This window comes from Aquarana catesbeiana, linkage group LG01 (genome assembly GCF_042186555.1).
Source record: "Aquarana catesbeiana isolate 2022-GZ linkage group LG01, ASM4218655v1, whole genome shotgun sequence".
Classification (NCBI taxonomy): Eukaryota; Metazoa; Chordata; class Amphibia; order Anura; family Ranidae; genus Aquarana; species Aquarana catesbeiana.
The window spans coordinates 57,907,980-57,925,639 of record NC_133324.1 but is presented as its reverse complement, the minus strand read 5'-3'; the positions used below and the strand labels follow the sequence as shown (position 1 = coordinate 57,925,639).

Genomic DNA, 17,660 nt, shown 5'->3' with positions numbered 1-17,660 from the left:
GATTAGGCATATTTCAACACTTTTAAATGTTCCCTATAATGTTGAAAAAATTCCACTTCTTGAGTTCAGGTCTGATTTAAGGAATGCTTCAGGAGTGATACACCGTTCTGAACTAGTGCAGACAAGTGAGTGAATTCCTGTTCAAATATTTACCCTCGGTGTCTCATATGTCCTGTTTGTTTTCAGATTTCGGATTATCGCTCGTAGCTTGGCTGCCTTCATTTTAGCTCAGATTCCTGCTGAAAACCAAGTGCGCCTTAGGGCGGGATCTGGCCTTTACATGTCGCCAAAAGCTCAACAGGTAAGCAAATCAAGTTAAAGCACAGCTCCACTCAAAAGTGGAAGCTCTGTTTGTTTGCTCCCCCCCCTCCCCTCCGGTGCCACATTTGGCACCTTTTGGGGGGAAGCGGGGAATGGACACCTGTTTTGACAAGTACCAGTCCCCACTTCCAGAAGACCTGGCTGCGACGAGGTCCCTGGGAAGTTGCCTCCTTCCTCCACTGCTGGGCCAGTTAGAAAGCGCAGTGTGCTTCGCGCATGCTCAGTAGGGAACCGGCAGTAAAGCCTTTTGGTTTCCCTTACTACGAATGATGGCAGCAACACCCGAGATCTGATTGGAAAATCTGCTGGGGTTCCCTACATCGTGGGATCCCTAAACAGGTAAGTGTCCTAACATTAAAAGTCAGCAGCTACAGTATTTGTAGCTGCTGACTTTTAATTTTTTGGTGGGGGGGCTGGACCTCCTCTTTAAGAGAAAAAACATGGATTTAGAGCTACAAAATTTCTTAATGACTGATGACAACATTGCTGTAGCAGGAGAATATTGAGCAGTATCTTACTTGGTACACAGAACCATTTACATTGGGCCGTCCCTGGGAACTTTACACTCCTATTTCACTACCACCGTCCTACAAGAAATGTTTGCTAAAATATTTCCATTTTTCTCTGCATATTGCTGAGTGGGCAAGTCAAGCAGATCAGATTTTTTTTTTTTTAAACCTGTGAAGCCAACACTTTGCAGAAGCACTATGCACATGAAAGCAGTTGCCCCAAATGATCTACAAGGTAATGTTCAAGCCACGCTCATACATATCTTGTAGGGCCAATTTGGTTGGAGTCTTTTTATTCGATTTTAAGAAGAAGGTGGTCGTGGCAGGTAGTCATAGAAAATCTCTCCAGCAAGGACATATTTTTTGACCCTGTAAAGAAAATCGGATACCCGCTCCCCCCCCCCCCCCATAAAAAGACATTCCTCCTGGGTGAAGTTCTGCTTTAACACTTAAAAAAAATGTGTAACGGACCGCGTGGCACCCAGCCTGGGCGCCTCCTTCAAGATGCAGCTTCCTCCACTCTAGAACCAGGAACCAGGTATTATAGCTGAATATTGCACCCAAGAACTAGACGACACTAGCGTAGGTGCAAACTGGAACTGACTTTATTGTAAACTCACACAGAATGTATACGACACAAAATCAGATAAGAGCTAAGATCACATAATCCTAAGCAATGCAAAATGTAAACAGTAACATCTTCAGTACATCTAATGAACAGTAAACATAAACATCTTACGATGGTTCGGTAATAAGGTGGGGTGCACACAATACTATCAGACAGAAAGAAACAATAAGTGACTCAATTAACAATGGGGATTCACACCTAGGAGGCACACAATGGGGAAATATACAATGAGAGAAAGACACCTTAATAAACAGATTATAGCAGGAGACCCCAGCATCAGTTTGTTTTGAGCTGATTATGTTAACATCTATTCTGAGTCTAGGAGGGGAGGGAACCAGTCATTGCTGATTTGGGTGCAGAGGCCCCAAATCTGTATCCAAGTCCTGGGTTCCCAGAGTCTGTCTGTTTTCGGGGAGACATGCACCCGAATCCGAAGAAAAAACACTCCAAGGGTCCCCCAGGCACACAGCTCCCAAAGAATAGAGCCCCCCTCAAAAGGGCCCATAGTAGGCAAGAGGCTACCCTACAGTCCCTTCCAAAAACCTTGTCCCGGTTGGGTCTGTCACACAATGTTATTATTGGTATCTGTTCCTTCCTGTTCTGGTGATAACTGCTCCCTACTTTCATTGTATGTGTATAACAGGAACAGGAAGTAAGGGGAAGTTTCCCCAGTGGGGTCACAGACAAAAATGAAAAACCTGTGAAGGTTGTGGAGGTGAGTGAGGAGTAGTGTGTGTGAATAGAAAGTCCTGTAAACTGCAGCTAGTTGAAAAACAATGATCAGTTTATAAGTATATGACATCAAAAATAGCCAATGTGGTTTGGAGAATTACAGCTCTCACTTCTTCAGGGCTTTGGTTGAAAACAGACTGCAGTCCATATCCTAATATGATGATGGTGTTTTCCAGCGTATACGCTGTGCCTGCAGCCCCAGCCCAGTCCCAGTGTCGCAGAGACCGGAAGTAAGCGAAAGCCTCCCCAATGTGGTCACAGACAGATATAGAAACAGAAATGTTAAAGCTCCCCTACTCTATCCAAATCTGAGCCATGTGACCTGAAGAGATCCTAAAGCTAGTGAAGTCTGATTCCTTGCTTTCCCAGCTTATTTGGGCTCATTGGCTCACAGTATATGACCAGATGTTTGTGGACATCTCACTAGCCCAAATATGAGTTTTTAACATCCTTCAGAAATTATTAGCATTAAAGCCTAAGTTTAGTAATTTTCTTTTTAAATGTTGCTTGCATTTAAAAGAGAAGTTTGGGTTTTGTTTGTTTTTTCAAAATCATACTTGCCTAGGTGGATCCTGCATCTGTCCCCCGCATCTGTCCACCGCCGGCTCTAACACTGAGAACTGAGCGATCAAACACCGCTGATCGGTTGGTTCTCAGAACTCTGTGAGCAGAGAACTGGTGACTGTCAGTCACCACTGACTGCTCCGACCTCCCTCCCTGCTCACTGGAGTGCTGGGCTGTGGAGGGGGCGGGAGCGGCTGGCTCAGGCTCTCGGAGGCTAAGCCACCCGGGTGCTGGTCCAGGGTTGTGGGCGGATCTCAACCATATTGTCGCGATCTTGCCCCAGCCTGGACTGGCTCTGTGACGTCAGCCGACAGCGGACTTCAGCCCGCTGTCTGCTGAAAATGGGTCACGGGAGTGCAGAACAAACCTCAGACATGAGCTAGGAACAAAGCATATGCCTTTATAATGTGTAAGTGTGTACTTGTCTTAATGCAGAGTAGTAAGTGACATTTCTGTCCGCTGCTTTGTTTCTTTGTTACCTGCATGAGTCACTTCTGACATGTTATCCAGACACCAAGAGAAAGAAGTGACAGGGAGGGATCTCCAGCACATAGCCTGTGATTGACAGCTACAGCTCTGTTTCTGTGTACTGGGGGCTGGGGGGAGGGTCCAAGGGGTCCCTCCCCTTCCCCTCCATCTCCACCCCTCCCTCCCCTTCTCTCCCCTCCCCTTCTCTCCCCTTCCCTCCCTCCCCTCTCCTCCCTCCCCTCTCCTTCCCTCCATCCCCCCCCTCCCCTCCCCCCCATTCCTCCTCTCCCCTCCCCTTCCCTTCCCTCCACAGACACAGCCTGCTCTTGTCTATGGGGCAATCGGATGGAAATGGACTTGCCTGTCCATTTCCATCCGATGCCATGCGATCAGATCGACCAGACAGAATAGGTCCCCATCCGTCTGTTTTTTGCGGACAGGATCCGATCAGATGGCAGCGGGTTTTCGGCGGACATGTGTCCACTGACATCCGGCGCTCCATAGAAGAGACCGGAGGGTCCGATTAGGTTCGCCTGCAAAACTGACAAGCAAGCCTGATCAGATTGCCCCTGTGAAAGGGGCCTTAATGTTTATGTGACTATAAGTGCATATATTACAACGCTAGCAATGAAGAAGAATTTTACTTGTCTATACTCAAAGAGGTTGTAAAGGCAGAAGGTTTTTCATCTTAATACATTCTATTCATTAAGATAAAAAGCCTTCTGTGTGTAGCAGCCTCCCCAGCACCCCCTAATACTTACCTGAGCCCCATCTCTCTCCATCGATGTCCAGGAATCCCTCAGGCCATCCCGGATTCGCCCTCCTGATTGGCTGAGACACAGCAGCGGCGCCATTGGCTCCCCCGGTGTACAATCAAAGTCAGTTAGCCAATAAGGGGAGAGAGGGAGAAGGGCCGAATGACAGCTCCGTGTCTGAATGGACACAGGAAGCTGCAGCTCGGCTCGGGTGCCCCCCATAGGAAGCTGCTGACTGTGGGGGCACCTGATAGGAGGGAGGGGCCAGGAGCAGCAAAGAGGGACCCGAGAAGAGGAGGATCCGGGCTGCTCTGTTCAAAACCAACCGCACAGAGCAGGTAAGTATAACATGTTTGTTTTTTTTTGTTTTTTTTAAAAACGAGACTTTGCAATCACTTCAACATTATTTAGGACACACAGGTGTCACAAGTTCCTGAGTAAACATCAGTAAATTATGAAAAGTGTGCAATGGGTCTAACATTACCCATCACTGGAAATCCCTGAACTCCGTCTTTTTGAGGGTTGCCCACATAACTTCGGCCAATATAGGTGGGTGTGATGGTCAGGTGTCCACAAACATGTGGCCATATTGTATAGATATTATTTTCTTTGCTTCGATAGCTTTGTAGTGTGCCTGCTATGCTTTATACACTGAAGCCAATGTCCTATCATTTATTTTTTGTTTGTACTTCTAAATAATGACTTATTTTACAGGCTTTAGGTGCGGTTGAGTCTCTGACCTCGAGCAAGCAGTATGCAGAGTACCAGGACCAGATCTCCCAGGCCGTGCAGTTCATCCGGTACCCAGGTCACTGCCTTCAGGACGGAAACACACTGCTGGCTCTGCTCATCAACTCTTTGTACCCGGAAGTGCATTATCTGAATATCATTCGATAAACTGCCAATCTCCCCACCCGTGGGAGCTTTTTTTTTAATGCTTTTCAGTTTTTGTAGCTATTTATATCATGCATTTCATGTTTTTTACAACATCCTGTATAGGTGTGCTCACATGTAAGAGACATTAGAAGTGAATGCAGATGTAGTGTTTTATTCTTAAAAGGGGGTTGTACAGGCAGAACTTCAAACGCTTTTAATAGATAGGTAAGAGTTAATATTGTAAGTCCTGCTGTGTATGTAGTGTGTGCAATCTTTGTTTACATCCCTCTTCATAACAGTCGATCACTGGGCTTTACTATTAGCCATTAATGATGCAAAGTAATCCACATGGGGGGGGGGGGGGGGGGTTTGCAGATCAGTGCCTGCAGCTTACAAGGGGTGTTCAAGGAGAAAGGCAGAACCCTCACCTCCGGCAGGCCATTCTGTGCTTGCCATTGTACAGAAGGGATCAGTGTGATGCAGAACACAAAAGAAAGTGAAGTCTTGCGTTACTGTCCAATCACCCTTTGCCTATCAACTTTTTTATGCTCAGTATCAAATTAAAATGTCGGCTGTGAATTAGCCTTGGCGCAACTATTTTTGATTCTGTATTAAAGAAAAAAAAGTTGCACTATAAGAGTAGTAGTAGCCTAGAACGACCCTTTTGCCATTTTTACCAGAGTTGCTGTATATATGTGGCTACAAGTAAGAGTTTTCAAATGCAGTAGTAAAGAGTTGACTATGGACTGTGGGTATTCCCTCCTGTTTTCTTTACCAACCAAAAAAAAACCCATAAATCATCAAAAGAAGTTCTGGACAGCCACACTCCAAAAAATATATTTGCCTTTATTCAATAAGGTGTCATCCAAAATACAGGTCACAGCAAAGTGGAACAAAGCTTACGCGTTTCGCACTACGATGAGTGCTTAATCATAGCTGTGATTAAGCATTCATCGTAGTGCGAAACGCGTAAGCTTTGTTCCGCTTTGCTGTGACCTGTATTTTGGATGACACCTTATTCAACAAAGGCAAATATTTTTTGGAGTGCGGCTGTCCAGAACTTCTTTTGATGATTAATTGCCACAGCATTGCCAGCACCTGGACTTCTAGACTGGAGGAGATGCCCTTTACTTTGATTTGGCCAACCTGGAGCGGTGATACTCTCTACTTAAAAAACCCCATACTTTTCATTTACTCCCCCACTACTCTACTCAGCCACTGGGTGCAAAGACAAATACCCAGGGCTTTTGCCTATGGGACCTGCTCCCATGCGACAGTTCTGGTGATTTGGTGGATGCTTGCTCTTGCACACAGTGCTGTCACATGAGTGTGCCGGAAGTCCTCGGTACTGCGTCAGTCAGGATTTGGAACATTCTCAGGGATTCCTCGCTTTGCTTTCGAGGGGCAAATAGTGCAATAGAGTAGCAAAGGGATGGTGAGTAGAAGCTGCGGGTGAAGCCATCATTAAAGTGAACCTTGGGGAAAAAAACTAAGAAATTGCAAATATGGACTTTGTAGGCACACACAAAATGATTAAAATGATGAAATTTTAATTGGATAAGGTTAAAAAGGTAATATAAAAAAAACATAAAAAGAGCACACATGATACTAATGATGACATAAAATATATATGACCCCAGAGACTCAGATACCTCCATATATTATAATCCAATCCAATGAGATGAATGATAAAGTATAGTGTAACCAATGGTAACATCCGAAAGGAATAAAGTGCGTGGAGTGGTTCACTCCACGCACTTTATTCCTTTCGGATGTTACCATTGGTCACACTATACTTTATCTTTCATCTCATTGGATTAGATTAGATTATAATAATTGGAAAAGCAAATACTCTTGCACACAGGTGTGTTGACTAGGTAATCCAAAGGATCAGAATGGAAAATAACTTTCAGCCTTGCTGCCCTCCAGGATAGGGATATCCTAGTGATAGACAAAAACAAAAAATATATATATATGACCCCAGAGACTCAGATAACACCTCCAATTATTATAAACAAAAACAAAGAAAAGAGGGCGCACCAGCCTAGTGCATTATCCTTTAGTACATGTATTCAAAAAGCATAAATAAAAACTACTCAGGCTCTGATGATGAAGGTTTAACCTTCGAAACGCGTTAGCCAGTAGCCAGTCCCCCTTTCCAAGACTCAGAGACTGCAATTAGTGGACAGACTGCTTATGTCAAAGACTGTTACAAGCGCGATTTTCTTTCTACCTGTGTGAGTAGTTTTTATTTATGCTTTTTGAATAAATGTACTAAAGGATAATGCACTAGGCTGGTGCGGCCTCTTTTCTCTGTTTTTGTTTATAATAATTGGAGGTGTTATCTGAGTCTCTGGGGTCATATATATTTTATGTCATCATTAGTATGATGTGTGTTCTTTTTATGTTTTGTATATTACCTTTTTAACCTTATCCAATTAAAATTTCATAATTTTTTTTTACTCTGTGTGTGCCTACAAAGTCCATATTTGCAATTCCTTAGTTTTTTCCAATCAATATTGGGACGTTGGTACATTGTTAGTAGTGCATCCACGATGTCATCCTGTGAGGATACACGTTAAATTCCATTTTTTGACATTAAAGTGAACCTGTTGCTACCCCTAGCTTTGGCAATGCAAATCAAATATAAAAAAGCACCAATTAGTGCAGTTGTGTAGGCCTAAAATGTATGTAAATGCAAGGCGTGTAAGCAAGTCTGCCTCCAATGCTACCTCTTGGAATCTTCTTTACATGTGCCAGGAGAGAACAAAGTGAGCAGAGGAATGACCTCACGGTTGTGCTGCTCCTTTATTGTCCAATCAGATAGCTAGGGGTGTGTCTATGACCAGTGTTTGAGCTTCTGCTGCTGTAGTGGTCAAAGACTTGGCTATGCTGTCTGCCAGGGATAGCCAACTCACCAAACCCAATGGCCATAATTAGCAATCCTCATGGCCATTCTTTTTTTCTGTCTGGAACTCCGCTGGTAAGAGACATCCACCAGAATTTAACAGCTTTGTGCAACAACTGAAAGATTTGCAAATGATGGCATCCCTGTTTAGATGGTACAAATAATTCAGTAATCAAACATGATCTTTGGAAACTTAAAGAGGGCAGACACTTAACACTTGGCCACAGCAACGAAATTTAGCTACTGAAGTTTTGGAGAAATGTAACATTTTTGTAAGACAGCTCCATGCTATTATAAATTTCCTGGTCCTAATCAGTTTCAGAAGAACCTTTTTATGCAACAGTGTGATAGCTAAGACTTGTAGTTTCCCATAAGCTGCAGTTATACCCAACTCCAACTTAGGCCGGCCATACACTGCTTGAATCTCAGCTGGTTTAGCAGGACCTGGCCGAGATTCAAACTGTTAAGGGGCAGGCTGAATGTACCAAGTTGATCATTCGATCAACTTGGGTACAACCAGCCTACCAGATTCTCTTGTGACAATCACTGTTGCTCAGCAGGAGGGATTCCCCTGTCAACACTGTCTGGGTGGTTGCAGGAAAGAAATTTGCACTGTGTATGGTCAGCCTTAGACTTTACTTACTTTACTTAGACTCCTCCTAGGAAAATGTTTCTGTCGGATACGAAGAAATGTTATTTTTGTTACCTAAGGTTGGAGACAGCAGATTAATTAAATAAAATGCCTCATCATTTCTTTACCTCCTGCCCCTGCCCAGCATATTCATATCGGGAAATACCTACATGCTGTTAGCTGCAGACAAGCTCTCCATTTAAGTTTTTGTAGGCTTTACTTTATGGTGTAAGAAGCAACAGCAAGTCTTTAGTGAAGTACTGAGAACAAGAAAGCCATATGCCCCCTGTACCCACTTGATTGAATATCTTCAGTGCCTAGAGCCATATACGATTTTGCACTGCACTGCACTCAGGAAGCACATGTAGTCACTGAAGACTCAGAACAGAAGCTGCTTGAGATTAGATAAGCTCCCCTCATTCCTGTGTGATTCCAGCCAGCCAATGGCAGAAAGTTGAATGAATAACTAGAGCAGGGGGTCTCAAACTGGTGGCCCTCCAGCTGTTGGGGAACTACAAGTCCCATCATGCCTCTGCCTATTGGAGTCATGTTTGTAACTGTCAGCCTTGCAATGCCTCATGAGAATTGTAGTTCTGCAACAGCTGGAGGGCCACCATTTTGAGACCCCTGAACTAGAGGGGTCATGAGGCCTTCCTTGTTCTCAGCCTGGCACAGAAGATGTGTTACTGTTTACACTGTGCTGTTGATTAGTAGGAACTACAGACAGGCTTAAAGTGTTACTAAACCCACAACAGTAAGATCAGTCTGTATATGCAGTAAAGCATGCTTGTTATACTCACTGTGGGGCTGCTTGATCCTGTCTTCTCTGATCCTCACCTTCTTTTATTATCCCCAATCCGTCTGCTGATAGTACAGAGCCTTGGGGGCACTCTGCACATGCTCAGTTTGGTGTGTATTGCTAGAGTTTTTTTTTTTTGGAAGGGTGTATGTGATCAGCACAGGGCCAATCAGCACTGTTCAGACAAAGTCAGGGGTCATGCAGCCTCATAGGACAGTCAGAGGAGAATGAAAACTCTTCCTACAAGCTTCAACCAGTGCTTGACCAGACATTGATAGAAGTCACAAGACTGCTATATACTGCTGATGAGAAAAGGTATTTAGCAGTTTATATTTACTAAAATAATTGCATTTCCATGTTCTGTGTACTTTGGGAGACCAGATATAGTGAATGCAGGGGCCGCGGTTTAGTAACACTTTAATATAAGCAAAGCAATAGGCTTGGACCTATATAATTGCAAGGGTAGTTGTTCCTGGTTATTTTACAGGAGCTAATGTGTTTTAAAAGCACAGTTCTCATTTTTGTTGTAGGCATTATTTTAGTGCCTGTGGATGAGTACCCGTACATGTCTCAAAGAGTAAATGTGGTTTAAAAATAAAAAATGGAAGGGGCTGCCATATGCAGCCCCTATGTTGCCAAAATAAAGAAACCTGATCACGCTGCCCGTCCTTTGAGTGGCCGGTGCAGTGTTGCCATCTGCTCACGTTCTTGTACGAACACAAGGGGGGAGCACATTGGGAGGCAAATGGGGAGACTGTGTAAGGTTTGCCATTGGACCAACCACCCTTACTCCGGGTGTGAGGCTTGCACTTGTGTTATAAGAATATCAGCAGAAGGGAACATTGCCTCCACCCCATACGGGCCAGGAACAAGTACACAGTTCTGTTGGACATCTGGCAGAACTCGTGCCACTTTCTGTAGCCCCTACTTTAAATAAGTTGCTGTTATGTCTACATCTATTGTTCCCTGAAGATGACTGATTGTTGCTGGTAAATGACTGAACTCAAATCAATGCAACATGTAAGAGGCCTTCGTATTGGCACACAGTCTACTTGACCTTACACAGTCTACTTGAGATGTTGCTCAGTCTGGCTGAGATTCCTCAGATCTATGGTGGTGGCTTTCTCCTTGACTTGTGTAGACTCCTTTTGGATTGACCAGTCTTGGAGAAAGAACCAACCTTTCCATGGTGGATTCTGCCAAGACCTGAAAGTAGCAGGTTGTTTGCCAAATGGTTGTGCCAATTGCTGTCTTAAGCCCCTTGGCTGCCTTTGGAATCTTATTGTATTTATATATTCTTTAATAGAAAACAGAGTTTAATCAGTATTCTATAACCGAGAGATAGCTACTATATAAATATTATAGATCTATAATTTAAAAAAAAAAAAAAAAATCACAGAAAGGTCTATGTACTATAAATGACAGATGGTGATATATTGACGTAGTCTAGTTGAAGTGTCTTCTATAAAGCAGAGGCAGTGGCCCCAAGTATCTATAGACCATTCTCTGGGGTCTCCACATTTGCCATCATTGGTGCCCCCCTCAGAGTGTGCCTCTCAGCACATTCCATTTCCAGCAAACTGGGGACCCAAAATGTGCCTCATGGGACCCCACTTCCCAACCTTTGGCTCCCCACCTAGGCTCACTTTATAACTCTCAGGGACTGCTGCCATAAGGATGTATACTTTTTTTGAATGAAAGTATCGGATTTAGGCAAGTTGCTTTGGATGCTGTATGGGATTGTTGTTGTAGACTGGAGGCTTTTAGCATATTGTGATAAGTGCTGTTATCATGACTAATCTGACCATTTCTTTATTTAATTTAATGATACATGTTAAAGGTACCTGTCAGGGGAAATCTTGTTTATCCTTGCCAAGTCTCCCACCCAGCACTGGGCATGTTTATAACTGGTGTAGGATTACAGGCAGGGACTTGCCACAGAAGGCAAGTAACAGCTGATGGGTCCCCTTTAAATTCAAAACTTTGGTACACACTTACAGATAAGCTTCCCAGTAGTTGTCTTAAATTATGTTACCAAAGATGAAACTCCTGGTGCAGGGACTGCCTGCAATGTGACTTCAAACTCTGTGCAGGCTTTTGGGAAAAACAGTGAGCCAATCACTGAGTTGGGAAGGGGATTCTGTGTAAAGGTTGGAAGGAAGAGTTTTTCAACACATTTTTAGAAAATCAAGCCAGTTTGTAGACTAAAATGGAAATGTCTAAGAATATTAAATGACAGATTGGCTTGTGTGACAATTATCTTTATAATTGTTTTTAACATTTTTAAGGCATAAATTAAGCCAGAAATTTAGGACAATTACCCACATAGGATTTCTGACCATACAGACTTGGAATTGTGGAGCCATCAGGTGTTTATATATAATCGTAAATATCTTATTGGGTGTTTTAGATGTCTGTGATCAAATTTGCAATTTTACTTTTGTTTTAAGGGAATCTTGTACTGAGAAACTAGGAAACTTGGTATAACTGCTCTACTCTCCTTTGGATAATACTACATGCCTGGCTCTTTTGTTAATCCAAAAACTTCAGTACTTTCTGTGCCAATGACCTGGATTTAGAGTGCAAACTTTTTAAATAAACATCCTGCACTAAACTAAAAAGAATCTGTGCCCCCTGGAAAACCATGGAAGGGAAAAATCTTTAAAGCAGAGTTCCAGGCTTTTTTTGTTCATTAAAAGTCAGCAGCTACAAAAAGTTTAGCTGCTGACTTTTAATAAACAGACACTTAACTGTTCCATGGTCCAGTGATGCGGCCGCACGGAGCCCCGCTCCTCTCCCTTGCTCCTATCCCTCGCTCCTCTCCCCGTCCTCTCCTCAGCACCTCCATCGAAACTGTGGGCACCCGGCCGTGACAGCTTGCGGCTTCACAGCCGGGCGCGCACTGCTATCTGGACAGGCAATCTTCTGGGACTTGTCACGTGTCCCAGAAGATTGCCTAGGGGGAGACAAGGAGTCGCCTAGGCGGCCCGTAGGCAGAAGCAGGAAGTGGAATTACATGCCAAATGCTGCATGTAAGGGGGCGAGGACTGCTTAAAGCAGAAGTTCCACTTTAAAATCTTTTTTTTTTTAATTTGCTTATCCACTTCCCGTCTTTAGTCCATTTAGAAACCGTTGAAGTTGTTATAACAGGATTATGGTTGAGGCTACAACAGTTTGTTTTTTTTTTTTTTTTTTTTTTTTTTTTTTTTTAGAGTTGGCGATTCTGTTTCTATTAAGTGTTCTGAGGGGCTATACAACGCACTGGATCACATTTACAGGTGGCAGAAGAGGCCCCCCCCCCCCAATTCCACTTTATGACATAACTACATAACTTCACCGTGTTTTTGTGCATTAAAATTAATTGAAGTGTACTTTTTCCCAAAAATGTTTTTCCAAAATATATCATGTGACATAAAAATTTGCAACACCCACCATTTTATGCTCTAGAGCTTCTGCTTGAAAGAAAATATAATGTTTGCGGGTTCCAAGTAGTTTTCTAGCAAAAAAAAGAAAAGGTATAGGAGAGGAATGTCAGAATTGGTACCGGACTGGAACTGGGGAAAATTTAATTTTTCAAAAATCCAGCATCCTTAAAGTTGACTTTTTTTAGTTTTTTTTATTGATCAGGGTTCCGTGGAACCCAAAGTATCCCTCCTGAGTTTAGTAGAGATTCCTTGAGCAGTGAACATTGGTGGATTGATTTCCCACTTGCACTGATCACAAATGCAAGGGGTAACTTCTAAGTTGACCACAGATTCAATAGGGTGATTTCCACTAACCACCAAAGTAAGGGGTAAGAGGACACAACGTTTACTGTCTGCCATTCAGCTTATTGATCACAGTAATGTACCATGAGCTGTAGATATAATCCTGTTAAGTAGGGTTTCCCCAAGACCTAAAAATTATTTCAAGGGTTCTTCAAGAGTAAAGAGGTTGAGAAAGGCCAGTACAGACCATCGAGGTATGATACGTTACATTATATCATCCATGTTTTGTTTTTTTCCTCGCTGAATTACATCAATACATAGAACTATTTTTAGGTTCTTCATGTGTTTCTTGAAAGGTCCTCTTCTACAAAGGAACTGGTGTGGTATTTGTAGTATCGATCTCAAAATGGGCCACAAATGTCCTCCTTCCAGTGGGATACAACTATCCCTACTTCACAACTCTGAAATGGCAAGAAACTCATGCCTCCAAAAGAGGAGGAATGTCCCCAGTCTGGAGATGAGACTCCCTCTGTCCTCCCGATGGACCACCAGGAGGTAAATGTAGAAGATAGCTTTCTCTCACACCTACCTGCAGCCAATATAAATATTTGCTCACTAATATTCCACAAATGCTGATTATTTGTTATAGGTTTGTGCAATATTTTAAGTTCTGTATCTGGATGTGTAATATGTTTTTTTTTTTTTTAATTAATTTTAGGTGTACAGATTGTACACCGACAACCATATAGCAAGAAATTTCAGAGAATTGTGACAATCTTATACGTGTGCATTCTGTATACCAGGGATAGGTAATTAGCGGACCTCCAGCTGTTGCAGAACTACAAATCCCATGAGGCATAGCAAGGCTCTGACAGCCACAAGCATGACACCCAGAGGCAGAGGCATGATGGGACTTGTAGTTTTGCAACAGCTGGAGGTCCGCTAATTTCAGATCTCTGCTGTATACTGTATAACAGTGCAAAAAGTCAACTTTAGTGGAAGGAAGAGGACATAGAGGAGTAATAAACTCAAACAGAGCGGGCAGTGGGACAGAATAGGTTCCAGCAGCTTCGGGACAAGATCAAAGATGTCCAACTTCGCCCCCCCCTTCATTATGTGCAAGCTTATGAGGAGAAGGGGGCGGGAGAACACAGCCTGCACCTCCTCCCTACTCTCGCCTCCTCTCCTTGCCACTTCCAGCGCTGGGTTGACAGAAGTAGTGATGTTGCTGTCAATACTCCTTTCAGCCTTATAGTAGAAGGAACGTGCGGCACCCCCATCCCTACAATACATGCTGCGCCCAGGGCAGCCGTCCCTTCTGCCCACCCCTTGTCCCGGCCCTGGGTTCCAGGGTACCGTTTGGCAGCAATATAATGCGTGGAAGGCCTCTCGGAGGTGGGGTACTCTGTGGATTGGATGGTGAGATGGGGTGGAAAAGTGGATGAATTAGGAATGGGATGTGAGGAAGGTAAAGAAGTAGGGGTGGGGAAGGGAAAAGGACTAATAGAAGAAAAATAAAAGATTGCATGATTGTTCCAGTCAGTACTTCTAAAAGTAATGAGGCCAGAGAAAGATGGGTACCTAGCAATCCGTAATGGCCGCCTTTTTTATTATTTAAGAACCAAAATATTAGGGCCCCTAACCGAATCTGGTGGAATGATAGTTAGAGCTGTTGATCTGAGAATGTTAGCCGTTATTTCTGGGGTCCCAAACAACAATCCATACACCTGCTTTAGAGCAAGGATGAATTACTTAACCTTTTACTAAGCTACTACAAGTCCCAGTTTGCCCTGCTAGTTCTAAGTCAAGGCAGGAGCTTCACAAGCGGTACCAGTGTCTGTGGCCGTCTTAACCTGGAGGATGTAGATACCAGGCGTGTTCAAGGAGGTGTGCCTACTTTTTATGCATCTTCATTTAAACTGCTGTTTTTCCTTTTTTGTGCACTTTTTATTTCATTGTGAAGTACCAGATGTCTTATAATCCTTACATTGTGTATTATATGTAATTACGATATATATTAATTTTATACATTTTACATCTCATGACATTGTGGAGATATGTGTTATATAATAGTTGTGATTGTATATTTAATGTATAAACTGATAAGCATTATAACTCAGTTTTTTTTGTTTTTCTTTTTTGTTTTTTTTTTTGTGTGCAATATTTAAATGGTTAGGACATGACAACACGGGCATTTGCGAGCGCACTCATTGTATTTAATAAAGCGCTTACAAAACATTAAGCATCTTTTGAGAATCTTCCTTGAAGCCCTCAAAGTAAATGTACAGCTCCTGCGATGGATGCAGATCTTAATGGAAGTGCAGGCTGTAGCTTTTAACAAGCTTTTAGCGTGTTTCAGGAGCTTCAGCTAAAAGCTTACTTAAAGCTACAGACTAGCACTTGCCAATTAAAAATTCACAAATGCCAGTGTGTCTAGGGCTTAACAAAAAAAAAAAAAAAAAGCTTTTTATTGCTCCAGAGTGATATGAGAAATAATGGGGTAGGTCAACGTTGGATACCTTTTAAAATTTTTATAAGACAATAAAAAATATATATATATTTAGCGATAGCAGGCAGCCAGTGATGCCTGCATATACCTTTTAGATGAAATGTCTGCTATGGTCTGTGATTATGGTGAGTTGAATTACTCACCGGCTGGGTGTACATAAGAATCCAGCAGCATTATCTCCCCATTGGTCTTCTGCCCTCCCCCCTCCGCTAAATGGGAGGAGTCTCAGCGTGCTTACTGCGGGTGCCATAATGTTAATCAGATTGCGTATATATAACAGGGTAGGTGAGACTTCCTTATACTATAGATGGAGCTGGGGACTCGGGAGAGATTTTGCCACTGGAGACCCTGACCTTAATGTGCCAGCATCTACCTGAAGCTGAAATATATCACTTTTTGGGTAGACTGGTTGTCAAAAACCACGAATAGCAGTTCTATGTGGTTTTTTTTTTTTTTTTTTAAGGGTTCTTATCACCTAAAATCAGTGCCTCAGCAATAGCACTGTTTCTTAAATGGATAGGCCTGCATTCTCATGAACATTGGTTCACTGCACAACAAGGCCTCCATGACTTGTGTAGGTGACAGATGCCCTTTACATCCTGTGACTAAATGTAAACATGTTGGCGAGAATTCATTAAGCTGCTCGGTTGTGTCTAGTAGCCATTATTGTGTATTTTGTGATGAGCCTAAAAAATAAAAAAAAAAATAAAAAATATATAGTCTTATGCATGTCCCTATTATTTATTTATTTTTTGATAAATTTGTTTTTAATCATTTAAATTATAATAATTTTACAGACATTGGAAACATAGCCAAAAAATAAAGAAATATGATGATATCAAATCAAAATAAATGTCATCAATTTTACCAAAAGCAATGAGGAGTGTGAGCGGTATACAAAGACATCAAGATTGAAATGACAGTGGGTGGGAACCCCAACGGGACATGGTCCCTGACCTTGTTAAAATAAAACCCTGAACATGACATGGCCCCTGCTCTAGCTAAAAGAAAAACCCCATCGGGGCGCAGCCCATGATTTATCTAAAAGAACTTTTATAAAAACTAGAGAGAGTGGACTTTAAAGGCACACAGGTAAGCCATGTAAAAGTAATTAGGTATATTTATTGGTATAGAAATTTTAATTAGAGAAAGTTATTACAAATAAATGCATATAAAATACATAAAACTCGTATTGTGTACCCCGCACATATACTCTAACACCACTTAATCAAATAGAGAGAGTACAGAAATACATCCAACAGGACAATAATTGCAGTTCCCGTAGTGTTAACCAGATACAGGTGTATATATAGAGTGCTGTGGGTCAAGATGTGGCACAACTTATTCACTCAACATGTGGCGAGTAAAGGTACGCTTCTTCAGGATAATAAAGTTCTATTGAATATATATAAAGAAATATAGCAAATATATAGTTTGAGTTTATTAGCATAGCATACAAAACTTAACACAATAGGCAAAAGACAATATAAAATTGCTCCGATAGGGTCAGTTGGCCATAAACGACCCCCACTTAAAAGGAATGGGCCACCCGGAGTCAGGAAGCAAAGCACTTCAGTTGGGACGTATATGTGTAAGAAAGTATATTAAAAACAGCATGTAAGGGTTTTCAATGATATATTGAGATCAAATTACTGAGCAATTTTATATTGTCTTTTGCCTATTATGTTAAGTTTTGTATGCTATGCTAATAAACGCAAACTATATATTTATTTGCTATATTTCTTTATAAATTCAATAGAACTGTATGCTCATGAAGAAGCGTACATTTACGCGCAACATGTCGAGTGAATAAGTTGTGCCCGGATCCACATCTCGACCCACAGCACTCTATATATACATCTGTATCTGGTTAACACTACGGGAATTGCAATTAGTGTCCTGTTGGATGTATTACTGTACTCTCTCTATTTGATTAAGTGGTGTTAGAGTATATGTGCAGGTTACACAATACGAGTTTTATGTATTTTATATGCATTTATATGTAATAACTTTCTCTAATTAAATTTCTATACCAATAAATATACCTAATTACTTTTACATGGCTTACCTGTGTGCCTTTAAAGTCCACTCTCTCTAGTTTCTAGTTTTTATATATCCAATATTGGGACGTTGGCACACTGCTATTTGTGCACTCAGTGTCACCCTGTGAAAGTACACATTAAATTTGAAATCCTTTGCAATTATCTAAAAGAACAACAACGGGACACGACCCCTGCTCTCACTAAAACAAAA

General features: G+C 42.1%; 1 protein-coding gene and 1 long non-coding RNA gene across 2 annotated transcripts in view; both read left to right on the top strand.

Annotated features, from left to right (window-relative positions):
• The window catches only part of EPG5 (ectopic P-granules 5 autophagy tethering factor), a 194,787-nt gene extending 189,090 nt beyond the window's left edge, over window positions 1-5,697 (top strand). Inside the window, exons 43-45 of the mRNA XM_073629339.1 lie at window positions 187-301; window positions 2,102-2,173; window positions 4,692-5,697. Of these exons, the coding sequence (XP_073485440.1) occupies window positions 187-301; window positions 2,102-2,173; window positions 4,692-4,874 (370 nt within the window). The 3' untranslated portion in view covers window positions 4,875-5,697. The remainder of the gene's footprint in view (window positions 1-186; window positions 302-2,101; window positions 2,174-4,691) is intronic.
• An 894-nt stretch (window positions 5,698-6,591) lies between these two features.
• On the top strand, window positions 6,592-15,013 carry LOC141131491 (uncharacterized). The gene is made up of 2 exons (XR_012242785.1): window positions 6,592-13,707; window positions 13,836-15,013. It is a non-coding gene; the product is annotated as an uncharacterized lncRNA (long non-coding RNA).
• Window positions 15,014-17,660: the final 2,647 nt, after the last annotated feature.